Raw genomic sequence first — 16,916 nt, 5'->3', positions numbered from 1 at the left:
CATGGCGAAAGACTTGAAAACAGACTTAAACCCAGTGCAATCTTCTTCTAGACTCATTTGACTTGATTAAGCTCTATACAGAATCAAAGTATAGGTGTTATGGAGCGTATTTCAGTCTCCAAACCTGTTGTCCTTTTTCAGGTAAAACGTGTCAATCCCAGACCTGTGCGTTCATACTATTAAAGTTCATTTTATGACTAGTTATTGGAGACAATTAGGTATGATGTGTTATCAAAAAATTATTTGCAGAATAAATTGTTTGTCATCATGTTTGGAATACATACATATATGCAGACAAGCATTTAAGTTTAGCACTGCAGTGGATAAATAATTTACTTTAAATAACCTTGAATTCTGGTGCATTGATATTACGCATATATTCTGCAAATATAACTTTCATTCCATTATGTTTTACACGTTGCTCTTAGAGACTTTGCAATAGCTCTCATCTCCAAAATGCATTTAATGCAACTTTATTTATAAAATGCTGAACTTAAAGCTAATGCTCATTGCTTGGTGTAATTTTGTATACAACTTTTTGGTGAATAAAATAATGTAAATGATATTTTACTCTCAAAGAACACCTCTAATTCAGGTTAATACACCACTAAAAGTTAACAAATACCTAAGTTACACAAATTACACATACATACCTAATGTGCCGAAATAACAGTGCCGAAATAATAGCATAAATAATAGTGTAAATAACAGTGCCGAAATAATAGCATAAATACATATACATATGTATATAAAATATAAAATCTGAAAAAAATAAAAATGAAAAAAACAGCTTAAGAGATTTCTGCTGTGGGTAAAGGTAACTGTAGTTACTGAATGAATAATTCTATAGGCACTGTGTAAGAGGAAATATATCCTCACTGACCTCCATGTCTCACTGCCTCAAAGGCCATGCTCTGGCCTGGCCTCCCTGTGCCACTACCTCACACACAGGCCATGCTCTGGCCTGGCCTCCCTGTGCCACTACCTCACACACAGGCCATGCTCTGGCCTGGCCTTCCCATCCCACTACCTCACACACAGGCGTGAGAGGCACAGCCACACTCTAGGACCTAAAAGTGGCTCTGCCCTCCACAGCTGTGTGGCCACGATGCTGTAAATAGACTCCTGCTAAGCATGGGTGCAAAATGGGGGCATTTGTTGATGCAGAGAAATGCCCCATGTTTGTTCCAAGTCATGCAGACAGAAGAGGGAAATGAGCAGGACAACCCAGCCTCGGTGACTGAGTGAGAGAGATGGCGCTACTGCTTAGGCAACATTAACCTGCTGACTACCTTGCAGTAGAGTGGCAGGACACATGGTAAACTATATGCGATTGGTTCAGGTTATCTATGTAATTACCACTGGTAGTGAATTCTTGTAAATATAATATGAAAAAATGACAAAAACTTTTATTTTGAACAGTTTATTGTATGATATAAAACTACAAAAGTAAGACTGTTTTAAATTCATAGACACCTGTTGTCCATATTTTATATATATTCTACAGTCCACACCTTGATGCAAATACAGTGATCATCAGTTGATGGGTTCATTTTTCTCAAAATGAATATGTTGGTAGTTGCATAGAAAAAGGCACAGCTCCAAGGTCTGTGTAAAAATACAGCCTCTCTTCCTCCTCCCCCACCCCCCCACCCCACACACACACACACACGCACACTCTCCACACTAGCTCCTGGTGGTCTCTCTCAAAACTACTTTTATTTCCCCCAAACAGGTGGCCTATGGCATAGACTGAAGACAAGGACAGCTCATGTCCTACTAACAGTAACCAGAATCAAAAAGAATTCAGTTCTGCTCTTCATACATTTTGGCATTGAGGGTTATTAATAGACTTTCCTAAAATAAGCTTTGGAGTCTGAACCTCTGAAGTTTGAAGAGAATGAAGTATTGCTTCACAAACGTTTCCTTTGCACACAAACTGAAATACATAGACATTAAATACTCATATTTAAATAAGGGTAGGGAGTGTACACCTAGAAATTGCCACAAACACCACCCCAAAAATTATAATAAAGGAAACAAAACAAAATAATGCATTTCAAAACAAAAACAAAAAATGGCTTCCAACCCAATTCATTAAGCATGATACATTCCTATAAGCAGAGTACATTCCTACCATACATTCTGTACACATTACAATTCAGATGGTAGCTTCACATCAAAATAAATATATTTACACAGGAAATAAAGAATAAATAATTTAAAACAAAAACAACCACTCCAAATCCAAACAACTTAAAATAATCAGTAATTATAATTATGAAAGTATAGCATTGCCCACTTGGCTCTCACACTCATGCTCATCATTGTTTTGAATTCTCTCCAGCACTCTAGGGCATCACCTGTTCAAACTGTTAACTCCCACTGAAGGCTTCTCTGTAATAAGTAAATTAAAATTCCACACCTGAAATGGTCACACCTGAATAAGAACCAGTATTACAGTTCACTGTCTGATAATGCCTATGTATTTCTATGTTCTGAAGCCAGAATGTTCTTGAACTATATCTGTGATGGGAAATTATATTTATCACTAAGTCATCACCCCCTCTCCCAAGAGAACGGTTCTACAACTCTAAGCAACTGATATGAGAAATGGTCCCTTTTCACAAGACATGATCAATCATAACTGAACTGAAAACACAAAGTTCAAAGCCCCTGCAATCCAGTCTGATTAAAATCAGTGGTTTATAGCAAGTTCCAGAGCTGAAGGCATATGTTGCCATTTGTTGCATACAGGCTAACTACTCTTTTAACCGTGGAATAAGGGATGGCAATGTTTAGTAACCTAAGTGATAAATATATTGGAATAATTTAAAGCAGGTCAGCATACCAACCGTTTCATATGCATAAATTAAATTCTAAATCTCCAGTGCTCTTGCCCTTAAAACTCTTTGTGACCATCTCTACTGGCCAAAAACTAAGAAGAGAAATTCCAGCTGAGAGATAACAGGGAGAGAAGGAATGAGCAGATGACAATCAGTAAAACTCAACCAACAATGGCATAAATAAGATAAACTAAAACCAACCCACTTAAAATTTGACAACTGGCTTTTGTACAGGTGTAATGCAATCGTGCATGCAATATGTATACCGTACCGTTGGAGAGTGGAGGATGAAAATGTTTGAAAAACAAGAAAAGATGATACAAAAAAACAAACAAAAGCTTTAATTCCAGGCTACCAATAACACGAAAGGATAAACAAGCATGTGCGGATTCACTTCCTGAACATCAGCGTAGTGTATTTAAATGAAAAACGCATTTAGTAATAAAACGAGCACTAAAAACCCAGTCATAAAAGAATGGGGAAGTTATTGGCATGGGTATAGTATAAAGGGATTTTGCCTTGACTAGGTTATTTCCTACTAAGGATAAGGATTCTCTGTCACTTAAAAATAACTATACAACAAATGTGCATCATAACGTGCACTTATTGCCTGAAGTCACCAGTTTGGAATTTGGTTGAAGGTAAATCCAATGCTCACCACATACCAAAATTCGTAAAAGCTATAAATAAGCCAGTAAGGGAAAAGCATGTACATTTCATACTAGAGTTAGAAAGTGGGAGTTCAGTCAGGACATTAAGTTAGAACAGACATAATTAAAATATTGCTCAAACAGCTTTGAGCATTAGAACAATAACACTAAAGAAGCCCCTAAATCCAGGTTCCTCTTTTAAAATTGTTGTGCTTAGTGAAAATGAAAGTAACACAAATATAGGGCCCAGTGGAGCACAATCTTGCACCTGTATGCTGAGGAGAGGAAAGAGCTGCTACTCCTTCTTTGCACATGAACTAGAGACAGTAATAAAAGGACTTTGCCGAGTGGTCATTTTTCGATGAAGGCACTCAAATCTGACAGAAGCCAAGTGTTGTTCCTTCATGTTCATTTTTGGAAAGGCAAGCACAGTGCATGCACAGTGTTGAGAAGTAGTACTGGGTGACATCACCATTGATTATTACAACTGCCTTGTCTTAAAAATAAAAACTGTACAAAACACCCACAGAGTTTTCAGTTTTTACACTTTGTATCAAAATTTTTTTTTCTTTGATTTATTTTTGCATCTCCTTCTTTCTGTCCATATCGGGTCATGATCCTACCAGGACCTCCATGATGTGGTCCAGTTCGGTGAGGTCCATTTTAAAAGGCTGGTTGGAGTTGACAGCAGGGGCGGCCCCACTGTAAGGGGACAGGGTCTTGAGGAGGTCATCAGCCGTCACCACAGGTGCCAGTTTGGAGGGGGAAGCACCTGCAGCAGAGGTGCAAGGGTCAAAATCATACATGGAGGTGTCAATGTCAGCAAAGAGGATATCATCCAAGGCCAAGTCTGTGAGAAAGCCTGAGGAAGAGGAGGAGGGTGAAGTGCTCATGTCCAGGCCACTGGGAGAAAGAGTCTCCATTATTTTGGACTCGGCAGCCACCATAGCCACTGCTGGACGCTCCGTGGGCAGTGAGCTCAGCCCCTCCAGCTTTGGGCTGCAGGACTTGCTGCAGTCTTTTGAGTCAGAGGCTCCAGCAGGCTGGCTGGTGGACTGGAGGGGTAGGTGGAGGGTGGCTGTGAGCGTGGAGGGGGAGGTAGTAGTGGGCCCCGCTGCTGTAGTTGCCGCCACAGACGGGCAGAGCTCCTCAATCTCATCCAGGGCAGAAGAGAAGCTGTCGCTGGCTCCGGGGCCAGAGAGCCTGGGAGAGCCATGCTCGAGAGACAAGGGTGAGAGGGGAGAGGGTGAGGTGCAAAACGCGGTGCTGTCCTCCTCCAGTAAGGATGCTGGAGTCAGGCAAGCGTCCAGCGGCGTGTGGCCGGCCAGGGCTGATGGTGACGACGATGGAGCAGCAGCAGTGGGCAGCGGTGCGGGGGGCTGTGAGAGTGGCGCAGTCGTCACCACAGAGAGCACGCTGAACGCGGGCTGTGCTTCCCGGAAGCCCTCATCCACGGGGTCATCGGCTGGAGGCGAGGGAGGGAAGAGGAGCGGCCGAAGGCTGCCCTCCTGCTTGAGCTCCTCCTGGATGCGCCGCAGCATGTTGTTAATGAGCACACGCTTCTCCAGGCTGGGCTCAGCCAGCGCCCGCTGGTTATACAGCTTCATCAGAGAGATGTTGAAGATGGTCTGCCTCTGCAGTGTGTACGAAACCTTGGAGAGGCCATCGGCTGAAGCTCCAGCCCCCACCGCCAACGCTTCGCCTTCCAAGCCCTCATCATCCTCATCCAGCTTCCGCTTTGCTCCTTTACCCAACATATATCTATACCAGAAAGAAAGAGTGAGAGAGAAAGACAGTGAAAGAGAGACACACAGAGAAGGAGAAAGAGAGAGAGAGAATGAGAGTGTGAGAAAGAGTAATGAACATCACACACCGGGCCAAAATCTTTCCTTGATGCACGAAATGCTCATATAAACATTCCCTCAAGGTTCTAGTGAAGGCAAAGTCTAACACGGAGGTTTAAAATGTGTATAAAACATACACATTTCTATAATAAAGATGTTAAAGGTAACAGAGACTTGCAAAATATGGCTGATCGAAATCAAGACGATAAATCCACAAAAAGCCAACTCATAAAGACCAAATACCACAAAGTGCAAAAATGCTCCTTCTTCAGGAACCACAGTGTTAAGTTGATGAGATGGTATGTTAAAACTTGTTAGGCACGTAAACTAAAGTCATCATAAATAAAGGCAGATAAACATTACGAACGGGCACATGGCATGTCGGACAAAATACACGACCAACGAAACAGACAGCCAACCCAAACAGCAGTTGGTTTGAGCATCAACAAGTTGACTTGGGTTAAAAATAAAAGACCGTTTCTGTTACCAGATTGTAGCTTTGTTGCCATGACATTGGCCCGCAAGCTGTCATCATATTAGCATTCTGAGCTTCCACTGGGGTGAGAGTCACTACAATCTCTGTGCGGCCGCCGCAGAGAAGAAAGAGCACACGACGACTCACGTTACAACTGTGCCAAACAGATAAGGTAACACAACACTGAGACAAGGCTCTGTGCAATCCACCACCTAGGAAAGCACAAACACTTCAATCTGCTCAATCACTCAGAATGTTATCACCACATATAAAGATTCGTGCTTTCTATAATGTGTAAAAGAAAATCATATCTCAGCGGGAAGCAGACGGGGAAGTGGCGTTGCAGCAGTGGCAGACGACGGAGGAGTGATTACAGGAATCCTGCTCTGACTGCTCCTTCCTGAGCCCTGCTGCTAAAAGGAGGGAGGCAAATGTGTGTCAGACTTTCAGTAAGGGCTCACGGTGCAAATGTGTCATATGAAATCGTAGCTTTCAGGGGGTGGTGAAAGGGCCAGAGTGGCGGACAGTGCAGCAGGCTGCGAAAGAGAGAGGGGGGCAGCGAGAAGAGCGAGCCACTCCCAAGCCCCGCGCTGGGAAACGGCGCTCTCGGCTACTGTACCGGTGGACGAGACCTCAGATTTACAACCCCTCTCAGGGGCCGCCATGTTGTTACACTACACTGAGTCACCGCAGTTCTACGGAGAGGGAGGTGAGAGTCGTGGGGGGAGGTGTCAAGAGACAGAGGGAGACTGAATAAAAGACTGAGAACTGAAGTACTGAAATATGGAGGGATGTGGAACAGCTCCATATTATATTCTATCAATCCTCAGTTTTATTACAAAAATATGAAAAGATTTAATCCTTCAGCTCAAAATCAGTTCCTGTGAATTTTATACATAGTACACAAATGATGCGTAATTTTCTATGCTTTTTTTCTATTTGATTTTAACAGCATATTTTTACTTTAATTCATATGTGCTATGAACAAATTATGAATCTGAAGTTTCAGATTATGTCCTAGATTCAGAAAATATGGATTCCATAGTGAAATAATGTGATGGTCAGTGTGCAGTACCCTGCCCTTGAGATCAATCTCACTCACACTGCTCTCAAAAATTTTACATGGAGTTAAATATGTGTTAAATAACACTTTCTCCTAATGTCAAAATAAACATGTGATAAATGAAACAAAAAGGAAAACAACTATGAATACTGTTATCTAAGCCAAAAGACAAAGATAAGGAGACACAGAGGGGGAGGCAAGAAGAGAAATGAATGCAGAGGAGGAAGGAGAGAGGGGAAGAGAGCGCCAGCGAGAGACAGATCGAGAAAGAAGACTGTTCCTGAGGCCTCTCCTCATTACCATAAAGTGAAGCCCAGTAGCAGTAGGCAGCATTGCAGTGTGCTTGAACCTAATCCAGGCTGACAGCTTCATGCACCCTGGCCCTGTGTGCGCGCTTACACACACACGCATGCGTGCCCACACACACACACACACACACACACACACACACACACGAACAGCGCGCAGCCGCAGCTCTGCCAGGCATTTCCACTCAGTCAGGAAGTGCAAGTGGCTGGGCCTGTTGCCTCGCTGCCTGTTACCATGACAAACACAGTCAGCTGGGAATCCACCCAAAGAGATGACAAAGAGGTAGAGGAGGGAGTGAGGAGGGAGAGAAGAGAGAGAAGGAGGGGCCAAGGGAAGTTAAAGCAAAAAAATAAATGTTTCTTTTCTTCTCGTGTACAGCTTCTGAGGCAAAGGATTTGAATCCAAAAAATGTGTGTTGGAGAGAAAAACAAGTTAGGTCTTCTGACAGAGCATGCAAGTTCCAGAGTATGCCATTTACACGCACAGAAAAGCAACAAGCTACTGACAAGTAAACAATGTATTTGTATTTTATTTGTCAATGAAATAATACCAGGAAATAATGTGACAAATGTCAAATAAGAATCATCATCCAACGTTCAGCACTGTAGCTTCTGCTGTTGTTTTAAATGTCCTGCCTACAACACAGTGTGACACAAACTGCTATGAACTTTTTTGGCCATAATATTTATAGAACTCCCACTCACACACTACTCAGACAGTATGAAGTGTCCTAACTCTGTCAAATACTCTAATACCAAACTGTTCAATATTGTCATGAATGGCAAAAGGTAGAAACAAATATATTCTGTCCTAATAGAGCTTTTGGCTCTTTAGCGAAGCAGTCTAGTCATGGCCACAGAGAGAGAGAAAGAGAGAGAGAGAGAGAGAGAGAGAGAGGGAGACTAGGAAAAGTAGGAAACCATGGCGCCCACAGAATAATTCACTAGTCCATCACTTAGTACTGGACAAGGCATATCACCGCTAAGGAAAAGAAAATGCTAAGCACCTTGTTCGAAAAGCAAGAGGTAAGGTGTGAATGGTGTCATTCAAAAACATTTTCACACAGCTCTTCCATTGCTGCTGTTGATAAAAGCTTTGTTTAGAAGGTGAAATAGAATATGCACAAAACACAATAATACCCCTGAAAGAGTAACGGTGAGAGGAAATTAGTAAAATTGTCAAAAAGAGCTTTGGAACAGTCAATATTAGACAGTGTAATTATTTTTTTCACGTTCATCAGTTCAAGGAGGGAAAACACCATTTAAAAGAAGTCTATGGGTGTAGAATTAACTGAGACTAAACAAAGTGCGGCCTTGACTTCCCGTTGATGCGACCACCTGAGCAGACAGGGACACTACAGTGGGAACAGTGAAGATGGAGTGTGATCCAGATATATGGCAGTTATTTTCTCCTGGCAAATTAAAGACTCACAGTGAGGTGATATGCTGAAATGTAATGGCCTTTTCCTTTTCTGTCTTGCCCCACTTTTTTCCAAATTTGCTTTGCATTCAGACTAGTGTGTTTCATGTCTGTGATCATCAAGTAAAATGAATACATAGTAAATAAATACATTTTATACACACACACACACACACACACACACATATACACACACACACACACACACACACACACACACACACACACACACACACACACACACACACTATGAATACACTCAGAATCCTTGTTTTTAGTTATTAAGGAGAGCTTTAGAGGAATGTCAGGGCGGCTGGACGGGTCCTTGTGACTCACACTGGGGAGTGGAGAGCACTGTCTGTAGCATTCAAACGCCCCTACTACCCCACCCTCCACATTCCTCTCCCCCTTCTCCCTCCGTCTCATTGCCCTGCTCCCCCAGCCCTCCATCCTCTTCCCTCCATCTTTGAGGTGAAAGGTTACCAGCAGAGCAGAGGAGAATAGCTGAGGCTAGTCTGGTTAACAACGATCCTAATGTGTTGGTGCAAGTTAAGTAGCTTGGATGACTTGGATTTGGGAAAGGGAAGCTGGTCTTGGGTGAAACAGTGCAGCTGTCACCTACTGCCCCTGACGGAGCACATAGAGATCCAACAGGAGGAGCCAGAGGAGAGAAAGAGGTGGTGAGCAGCGTGTTCCAGCCTCACTCAGCACACGCTGTTCCCACACACACAGAGACAGGCAGGAACACACGACCCACTGCTTCTCCACTGCTAATGCACCAGTGCTAAGCAATGACCCTGTTTCAAACCCCCCTGGCCCATGCAAAAAAATCTCTCGGTGGACAGAGAAAAAAACTCTACATCAAAAGAGATCTCATTCTTTCCCTTTTCCTCTGTTTTTAAGGTTGTTGTAAAATGGTTGGCAAAGGCTCCGTTTTTACAGCACAGTTTTAAAAGTGCGGCTTAGCCATGGCTCGCTTCCTTGCTACGGCCCCTGCCAGTAGCTAAGTGCATGAAACTGAGCACAGGATAACTCCAGAATTACTGTAAAACCAAGGCTGAGGCCTTAGGACAGGAGAACACAGGGCTATCAGAGCAGAGGCTTGGAAACGCAGCACAGCTGCTAGGCTGGCGGGACACTCTGTACTAACCAAACAGACAACAGAAACTTCACGAGGGACCGAATGAGATGGATAACATCCATAAGTTTGCATGCAGGTGAAGAAGCAGAAGAGAGCTAGGCTGAGGATGGAAACAGGGATTGAGCATGTAAGTGAGTGAGCAAGAGGAGTGAGTGAGTGAAGGTGTAAGTGAGGGGGCAAGTGAAAGAGGGAGCAAGAGAGGGAGTGAGCAAGGGAGCGAGTGAGTGAGAGAGTGAGTGCTGGGTTTTCAGTGATATTATGATCCTGTAACAGGATCTGCACGTTTCCATGCCTGTGCTTCTGTCTTCCCCTCCCCCTCACCCCTGCGCTGTGCTATTTCAGGTCCTGAGGGTACGGATTCACACACACGCAAGCACACTTGCACACTCGTGCATGCACGCATACCCGTACACACGCGCGCGCACTAACATACATGCGCGCTAACACACATGCGTACATGCATAGCTCGCAGTTCTATGGTCAGTTCCATGAGGAAAATGTGTCAGGCCACAACCACAGACAGCTAGGACAGTCAAACAAAAATTCTTCTGTCTACATGTAATAGCACATACATTACTGTGTTAAATGCAGGACAGCTGGGAGGAGAACAACAAAGATAAAGAATGACAGGCAGAGAAAATGATGAGAAGGAAGGGAGAGAAAGAGAGAGGGAAGAAAGAGAGAGAGAGAGAGAGAGAGAGAGAGAGAGAGAAGCAGCGCACTGTCTGGTGTCATCTTACAGTATCATTACAGGCACATAATACATGTTCATCCTCCTCTCCGCCTGGCCTCTGTACTTACTCAGCGTGCTTTGTCACGGCACTTGATGGCACAAAGACGGGGTGTCATTTGTGTGGGCCCTCCTGACGAAGGCTCAATAATACTGAGCACGAGCAGGAGAGGAGAGAGTGGAGGGACACAGAGAGAGAAAAAGAGGGAAAGAGAGACAGAGAAAGAACGAGACAGACAGAGAGATACAGATAGTGAGCAATACAAAGGGAGAGAGGCACACCAAATGACACATTTATGGCACAGCAGAGGTCCGGCAGCAGTTTGGCATTATACAAAAAAAGACACCACTGTAGTATAAGCAAGCTGTGTAAATAAGGAGAAATAAGCTACTATGACTGCAATTATCTCATCAGGCCAATACTGGAATACAAAAATAGAAATCAGATGTTGCACAGACAAGTAGCTTTTAATGATCATATCACTTACAATACACAAATATCTGCACGATTTCACTTTAATATAAACACTGATTTTTTAAACAAAATGAGGACAAAACCCCTTGAGGCTGTAGAATCCTCTGCTTTACCCACATATCTTTCTCTGTGCTGAGCAAAACATCAACAACAAACAGCAATGACCAGGCAAAATAAGCTCTGGTCTGGGAGCAAGCAGATGAAGCTACATGCCACCTCTCATATCCAAGCCGAGTAGAGCAGAGCGTGAGACGAGCCATCACATTGACTCATTCTGCAACTCACACTTTCCCTTAATGTGTGCTGCAGTGTCCCAGCCATGCTCATGGTCATGGCCAGCACGAATGAAGGGTCGGTGCATGGTAGCCACCCTGAGCAGCCAGGGCTGCGTGGGTGTCACACACATGTGCAGCGAGGCAGCAGCATGCAGCCTGCAGCCCGGCTTTACGTCAGCACAGGCAACAAGAGAACTCACATAAAAGCCCAGAGCGTAAGGAATGTGGCAGAACTACTGTATCGCACGGCTCTCGGAGCAGGGCTCCACTTCCTTGCGTTTCAAACGTATACTGAGATTCTCACATGCTTTACAAAGGCGACACGCTTTTTGAAAGAGAGGACCCCAAACATAGAGCCAAGAGAGAAGAATCCGGCATTGAGACGGAAGGGCACTTAAAGTCTCCAGAGCCAAATCTGCCTTTTCCCCCCATACACAGCTCTGAATGCTGCCCTAAAATAATGCTTTAAAACAGTGAATGCAGTATAAAGGAGACTAAAACACCCAGAACTCCAGTGTTCAGTGCTGCTAAAGCAAGTTAAATGCTGGCATAGAGAAGGACGCTTTTCAAACCGGTTTGACCAGAGGGCCCAAAAGCTTCATGCAGTATGTGGGGGTGTAAGACACTGTCACTCTGAAAAATATAATCAAACCAGTACTAATGAAGACTTACTCAAAAATAGAGTCTAGTAATCAAGTTCTCATAATTTCCAAAGAATTACCACATATTTACCTATACTCCAGTCAGAAATTATTAATGAAAAGACTACAGGCATAGACTACAGGTTTCTGACTGCTAATTAGTATATCTTAAGCAAATTAATAATATGCTGCATTGTATTATAAAATGCAAAAGGAAACTGGAAATTTGCCTTCAATAATCTGTTTTCATTAACTGTAACTTTCCCATTGCAGTTTAAATATGAAAGTGTTTGCAGAAAGACTGCAAAATAAAGAGTTTGTATGCATCTTGAGCACATACAAACAGCACAAAGGGACACTTCTAACACCACAATGAAGCAACGGTACATGGCCGTGTTCACCTCAGGAATTCTCTGTATTCCACTGCACTAACTGAATACAGCAACTTGAGATGTGAAATCTGCCCACGTCTCCTGCATTAACTTAAATGACCTTGCTTGCTGCATGCCACTTAGGCTTGGTAATACATGCTTGGCCCATCCAGCATCACCAGGCTAGGGTTTTACTACAGAGCCAGAATACACACACACACACACACACACACACACACACACACACACCATGCATAGCTCCACATTCACATGCTACATGAGGTTGAAAGGCCCCTTCCAGAGGATATCCATGGAAGTATGTAGATATCCATGGAAAATCTACAATGTAGTTTTCTTGTATAACATATACTATTAAATGATGTAAGAATGAGAGTAATCAGTTAAGCAACCTGAATAAAAGCAGTGACTGCAATATAGTTTAATGTGAACATTCACTAGCAGACCTAACTGGACCTTGATCCTTACTGAATTTACTATGTGCTTGAATGTGTGTGTGTGTGTGTGTGTGTGTGTGTGTGTGTGAGTGAAAGAGAGAGAGAGATTGAGAGAGAGAACGAGACAGAGAATGCATGCATGTGATCGTCCTTTGGACTTTGCTTCACAAGAAGACTCAAAAAGTACTGCAAAAAGAGTAGCTGTAGATTTCACTTTTTTTTCCAATGTCATAAGACATTCTAACAGGCCAGTAGTTTCACATATTATAGAAATATCAAATTCATACACTCATGCACATTTCATACCTAGCAGACTATACTCTGCAGTCTGCAGACTTTCATCTGATTATGTAGGGGCTGAATACAGAAACTATAGAGCAGGTGCTCACCCTAACACGACTCTTTACCTATAGGCCTTTCTAACATGAAGGCTAAATTTAACATATTGCTAACAGGGGGAACTGGTCACTGGGTATTTTTTCAATCAACCACTAAAGGTAACGCCAAATTGAATATAATCGAAGTTTGACACATTATGTTATGTGAGCATTGATCCCTCATTAGTTCAGAGTTAGCAAACACTGAGAGAGAGAGAGAGAGAGAGAGAGAGAGAGAGAGAGAGAGAGAGAGAGAGAGAGAGTTATAATAAAAAGTGGCAGTACGTTTAGAAGACGTGTAGGCTGGGGAAAAAGCGACACCCAAGTAGGCTTTCTGATTAAAAGAGTATCAGTGTTCCAACGGCTCGATAAGTTGTTGACGAACCAAGAGGCTTACTTGCTTTATTAAAAAGGACCGTAGTAACCTTCCTTCAGACTACTATTATAACAGAAACACACGACCTAACTGTATAATGCAAAATCTTCAATGCATTACACATCTTCAACGTCAATTGGGCACACTGGTTTAGCAAGTCAGCCTCAAAAGCTAATAAAAACTTAATAAACAACACAAATTTGTCTTAATCACATTATCATACCATCAGCTGTATAAGCAAAGTCTAGCTTTGGCTTTGCTCGCGACATGCTGTCGAACTTTATGTACAGACCGAAGAGGGACGACGGAGACCAGACAACAATACACGAATACATTAATGTTGCCTTTTACGATACAGACAGATACACTATGTAACAGTATAGCCTATCACTTTGAAAGCAACACGGGCTACGAATGCGAGATGAGTTACAGTAATTCAGTGTTGTGTGAGATCTTTGAGCTACTTACCACGGTTAGCTGAAGTGGAGGTTTAAAATGAAGCATCGGGAAGGATCGCTTTATTGTTGACAGTCCTACTTCCAAGTCAAACGACGGTACCAACACAACTCTTGACAGAAAGAAGCTATCACACGATTTAAAAGAAAGGCCCGACGTCAATTTAACAAGTGAAAGGCGGCAGAAAATCGCTAGACATGTACAAAAGGCAGAAGCAGAGTGGTCACCACAGTTGCCCTCGAAAAGGTATGACGTAGAGTGTGACTTGGCTGCGCTTCTCGTCGCGTACACCGTGCCTGGCCTCGGAAAAGTCCGCCCCTACACACGCAAGCACACCCCCTGACTGTGCCCTCTGCTTCCACCCACCCCTTAGAAAACTCTCTTACTCTGACGTGAACGTCTGGTAAAAGTTCGTGGAAAAGCCTTTGTTTCTGATTCATACAAAACTAGACTCCAGCTGCTTTATTAATAGGTTACAACACTGTAGATCGCATTTAACCACGTTCTGCCATAATATTAATTTTACGGTATTTCGGTCATTGACATGTCGTGGTTATTTTTTTTATACAAGCAACTAGGGTTCTCTGTAAGGTTCAGCATTACAACTAAGGTAGACTACATTTTATTCTAAGGTTTCCACCAGTAGAAAAACACTATTATCGCCAACACTTCACGGACGTAGACGGGCTAGCTCAACTGCCACCGCATGGCAAGAACAGGCACTGCATGAGGCATCGTATTCCTCATGATTGCACTTTTACACGTTTACACATTTTTACACATCTAGGTATGTTTGAAAAAATATATATGAAAACAATATACATTCACAGTCATTGTTTTGCGTCGTACTTCGCAAAATTAAATCAACCTAATAAAAGGCAAATGAAAACAACTGCCTGTCTGAAAGTGTTGATTTTGTGCCTGTTAAGTAAAACTGCCAGTAATGAACAAGCAAATTAAACAATGAGGGAGGAAAGAACAGTAGCAATTCTGCAGAACTATGTGCTCACCGAGTAGTGAACTGTTACCATGACCATATAAGCATATTGTATTTTTCTATTACAATGTATAATTTGTAGTAATGTGTTATTTCAGTAATGCAACCTACAACATAATCACATAAGCAATTAGTCTTTTCTGTGTAAATCATTTAATTTTGAATTAGAATGAAAAGTAATACATAAATAAAGTTTTTTATTATTAATGTTGAAACATAGATTTCTTGGTCAGAAGTGAGATAATGCAGGGTAGTCTAATCTTATAGGGTAGAAGGAGAAGGGGCCAGTAAAATCAACTGTTTTACAAAATTAACAGACAAAGCCAAAGTGAGTGAACAAATGAGACCTCTAAGAATAAGAAATGTGGGCAAAGAACACAGTTGGGTGAGACAGAGTTGTGCGAGCATTATAGATTATCAGTGCTAGCAGATGCAATCAGCTAAGATAACAGTACTGTCTAGTTTTACAGGAGTTTTTCTCAGTAAACATTCAGTTCACTGATTAAAGCCACTTGTTACAGTCTGTATAAAGGAGTTTAAAGGAGGACAATTTTGTCAATGCTTGGCTATTAACAGTGAGGCTACACCACTTTAAATGAGAAAATACAGCACAACAGATTAAATAGATTAAATTGTTACCTGCTTTCAAAATGTAGTTTTAATGTATCAACATTTTCAAAGAAAAGTTTGGTTGGTCTAAGCTTACCTTTTCAGTGATGTAAATCTAATCTGTCATCATCAACTACACTAAACAAATGTACTAAAATGACTGGGAAGAAATATAACAAATATTTCATGCTTCCAAGCATGCAACTACCAATAGCATTTTTTATTTTTTTAAGAAAAGTAATATTAATCTTATATTACAAGCAAATAGATAAATGAGGTAAGTGCTTGGTATAGTAAATGGATGATATGTTTAGCATTCCTGGTCGTGAAGATAACTGACATAATGGTAATATCTGGGTTATGCTAGGTACAGGACAGTGAAGTCAGTTTGATTGCTTTTCTACTATGCCTCAATACCACAAAGCACATTCTGGTAAATCTGCGGAGGTGCTTGGAACAACACACTAATGTTTCAACCTTAGAGTTCAGGCAGGAGCAGAGTGCATGTAAGAGAGCCATATACAGCTCCCTCACCAGCAACAAGTCAAAGCTTGCAAATCTGAGACAATGATTTGCTTCATCACCCCATAAAATCTACCATCAAATCTAAACTCTCCTGAAATTAGATGCACTAATGCTGAGGCATCAAGAAATTTTCAATGGTCAAAAATGACACTGCCCTTTTAATGAATACAGCTAATTGTTATTGTCATCAAATCACTATACTAGAGTGTATATATAGTATATAGTATATAGCATGTTGCATGCGCAAACAGTCTTTACAGTTACATACAGTGCACATAATGTGATTTCAGCCCCACACTGTTATGTATAGCTGCTGCAGAGGTATGGTGACAATGATGGGCTGGCCTCTCACCCATTTTCAGTATGCCCAATATAGCCAGCTGGTTCCAGTGGTTCAGAAGCTCTGTCCGAGAATACAGCGCCTGATATTAAAAATTAAAATGTCTGCAGCATGTAAAAATATTTCAAAATACAGCTTGCTCTATATGCTGGAACTACCAACAACAAGTCTCTGCCAGAGAAATGGATATGAGCTAGTGTGAAGCCCTGTTTCTCTGCCCATCTCTGTGTGTCATGACTGAGGAGCAGAGGGGTGGTTCTAAATAAAGATTTCAGGTCAAAAACAGGAAATGGCTCAGTGAGCAGTCGGGGCAGGAATGAGAAACGCTGGCTGCTGGGCGGCATCCACAACATCCCCTTTGTTCCCAGCACGAGTAGCAAGAAACCATAGCCCTCTCCATCTCTCTCTTTCTCTCTTCATCTCTCTCTCCCTTACACTTTCACACACTGCAGTGTTACTTGAACATTTAAACAACATTATGGTAGCCCCCTGCAAACTGCCTCCGCATTTAACACTGCACGACTTAGTATGGGGGCAGCATG

General features: G+C 42.3%; 1 protein-coding gene across 14 annotated transcripts in view; it reads right to left on the bottom strand.

Annotated features, from left to right (window-relative positions):
- Nucleotides 1-1,407: 1,407 nt before the first annotated feature.
- sertad2b (SERTA domain containing 2b) overlaps nt 1,408-16,916 on the bottom strand; it is a 26,469-nt gene continuing 10,960 nt past the window's right edge. Inside the window, exons 1-4 of one of the 14 annotated variants that reach the window (XM_027017615.3) lie at nt 13,916-14,230; nt 10,549-10,630; nt 5,828-6,228; nt 1,408-5,257 (exon numbers count right to left, since the gene is read on the bottom strand). In XM_027017615.3, coding sequence (XP_026873416.1) covers nt 4,108-5,253 — 1,146 coding nt within the window. In that variant the 5' untranslated portion in view covers nt 5,254-5,257; nt 5,828-6,228; nt 10,549-10,630; nt 13,916-14,230 and the 3' untranslated portion in view covers nt 1,408-4,107. Of the gene's footprint in view, nt 5,258-5,827; nt 10,508-10,548; nt 10,631-13,915; nt 14,231-16,916 lie in introns of those variants that run through there. The other 13 variants (XM_027017617.3, XM_027017619.3, XM_027017620.3 and 10 more) reach the window with 13 other exon arrangements.

This window comes from Electrophorus electricus, chromosome 12, assembly GCF_041902795.1.
Source record: "Electrophorus electricus isolate QZ-2024a chromosome 12, ASM4190279v1, whole genome shotgun sequence".
In the NCBI taxonomy this organism is placed as follows: Eukaryota; Metazoa; Chordata; class Actinopteri; order Gymnotiformes; family Gymnotidae; genus Electrophorus; species Electrophorus electricus.
This window is presented reverse-complemented; position numbering and strand designations above follow the sequence as displayed.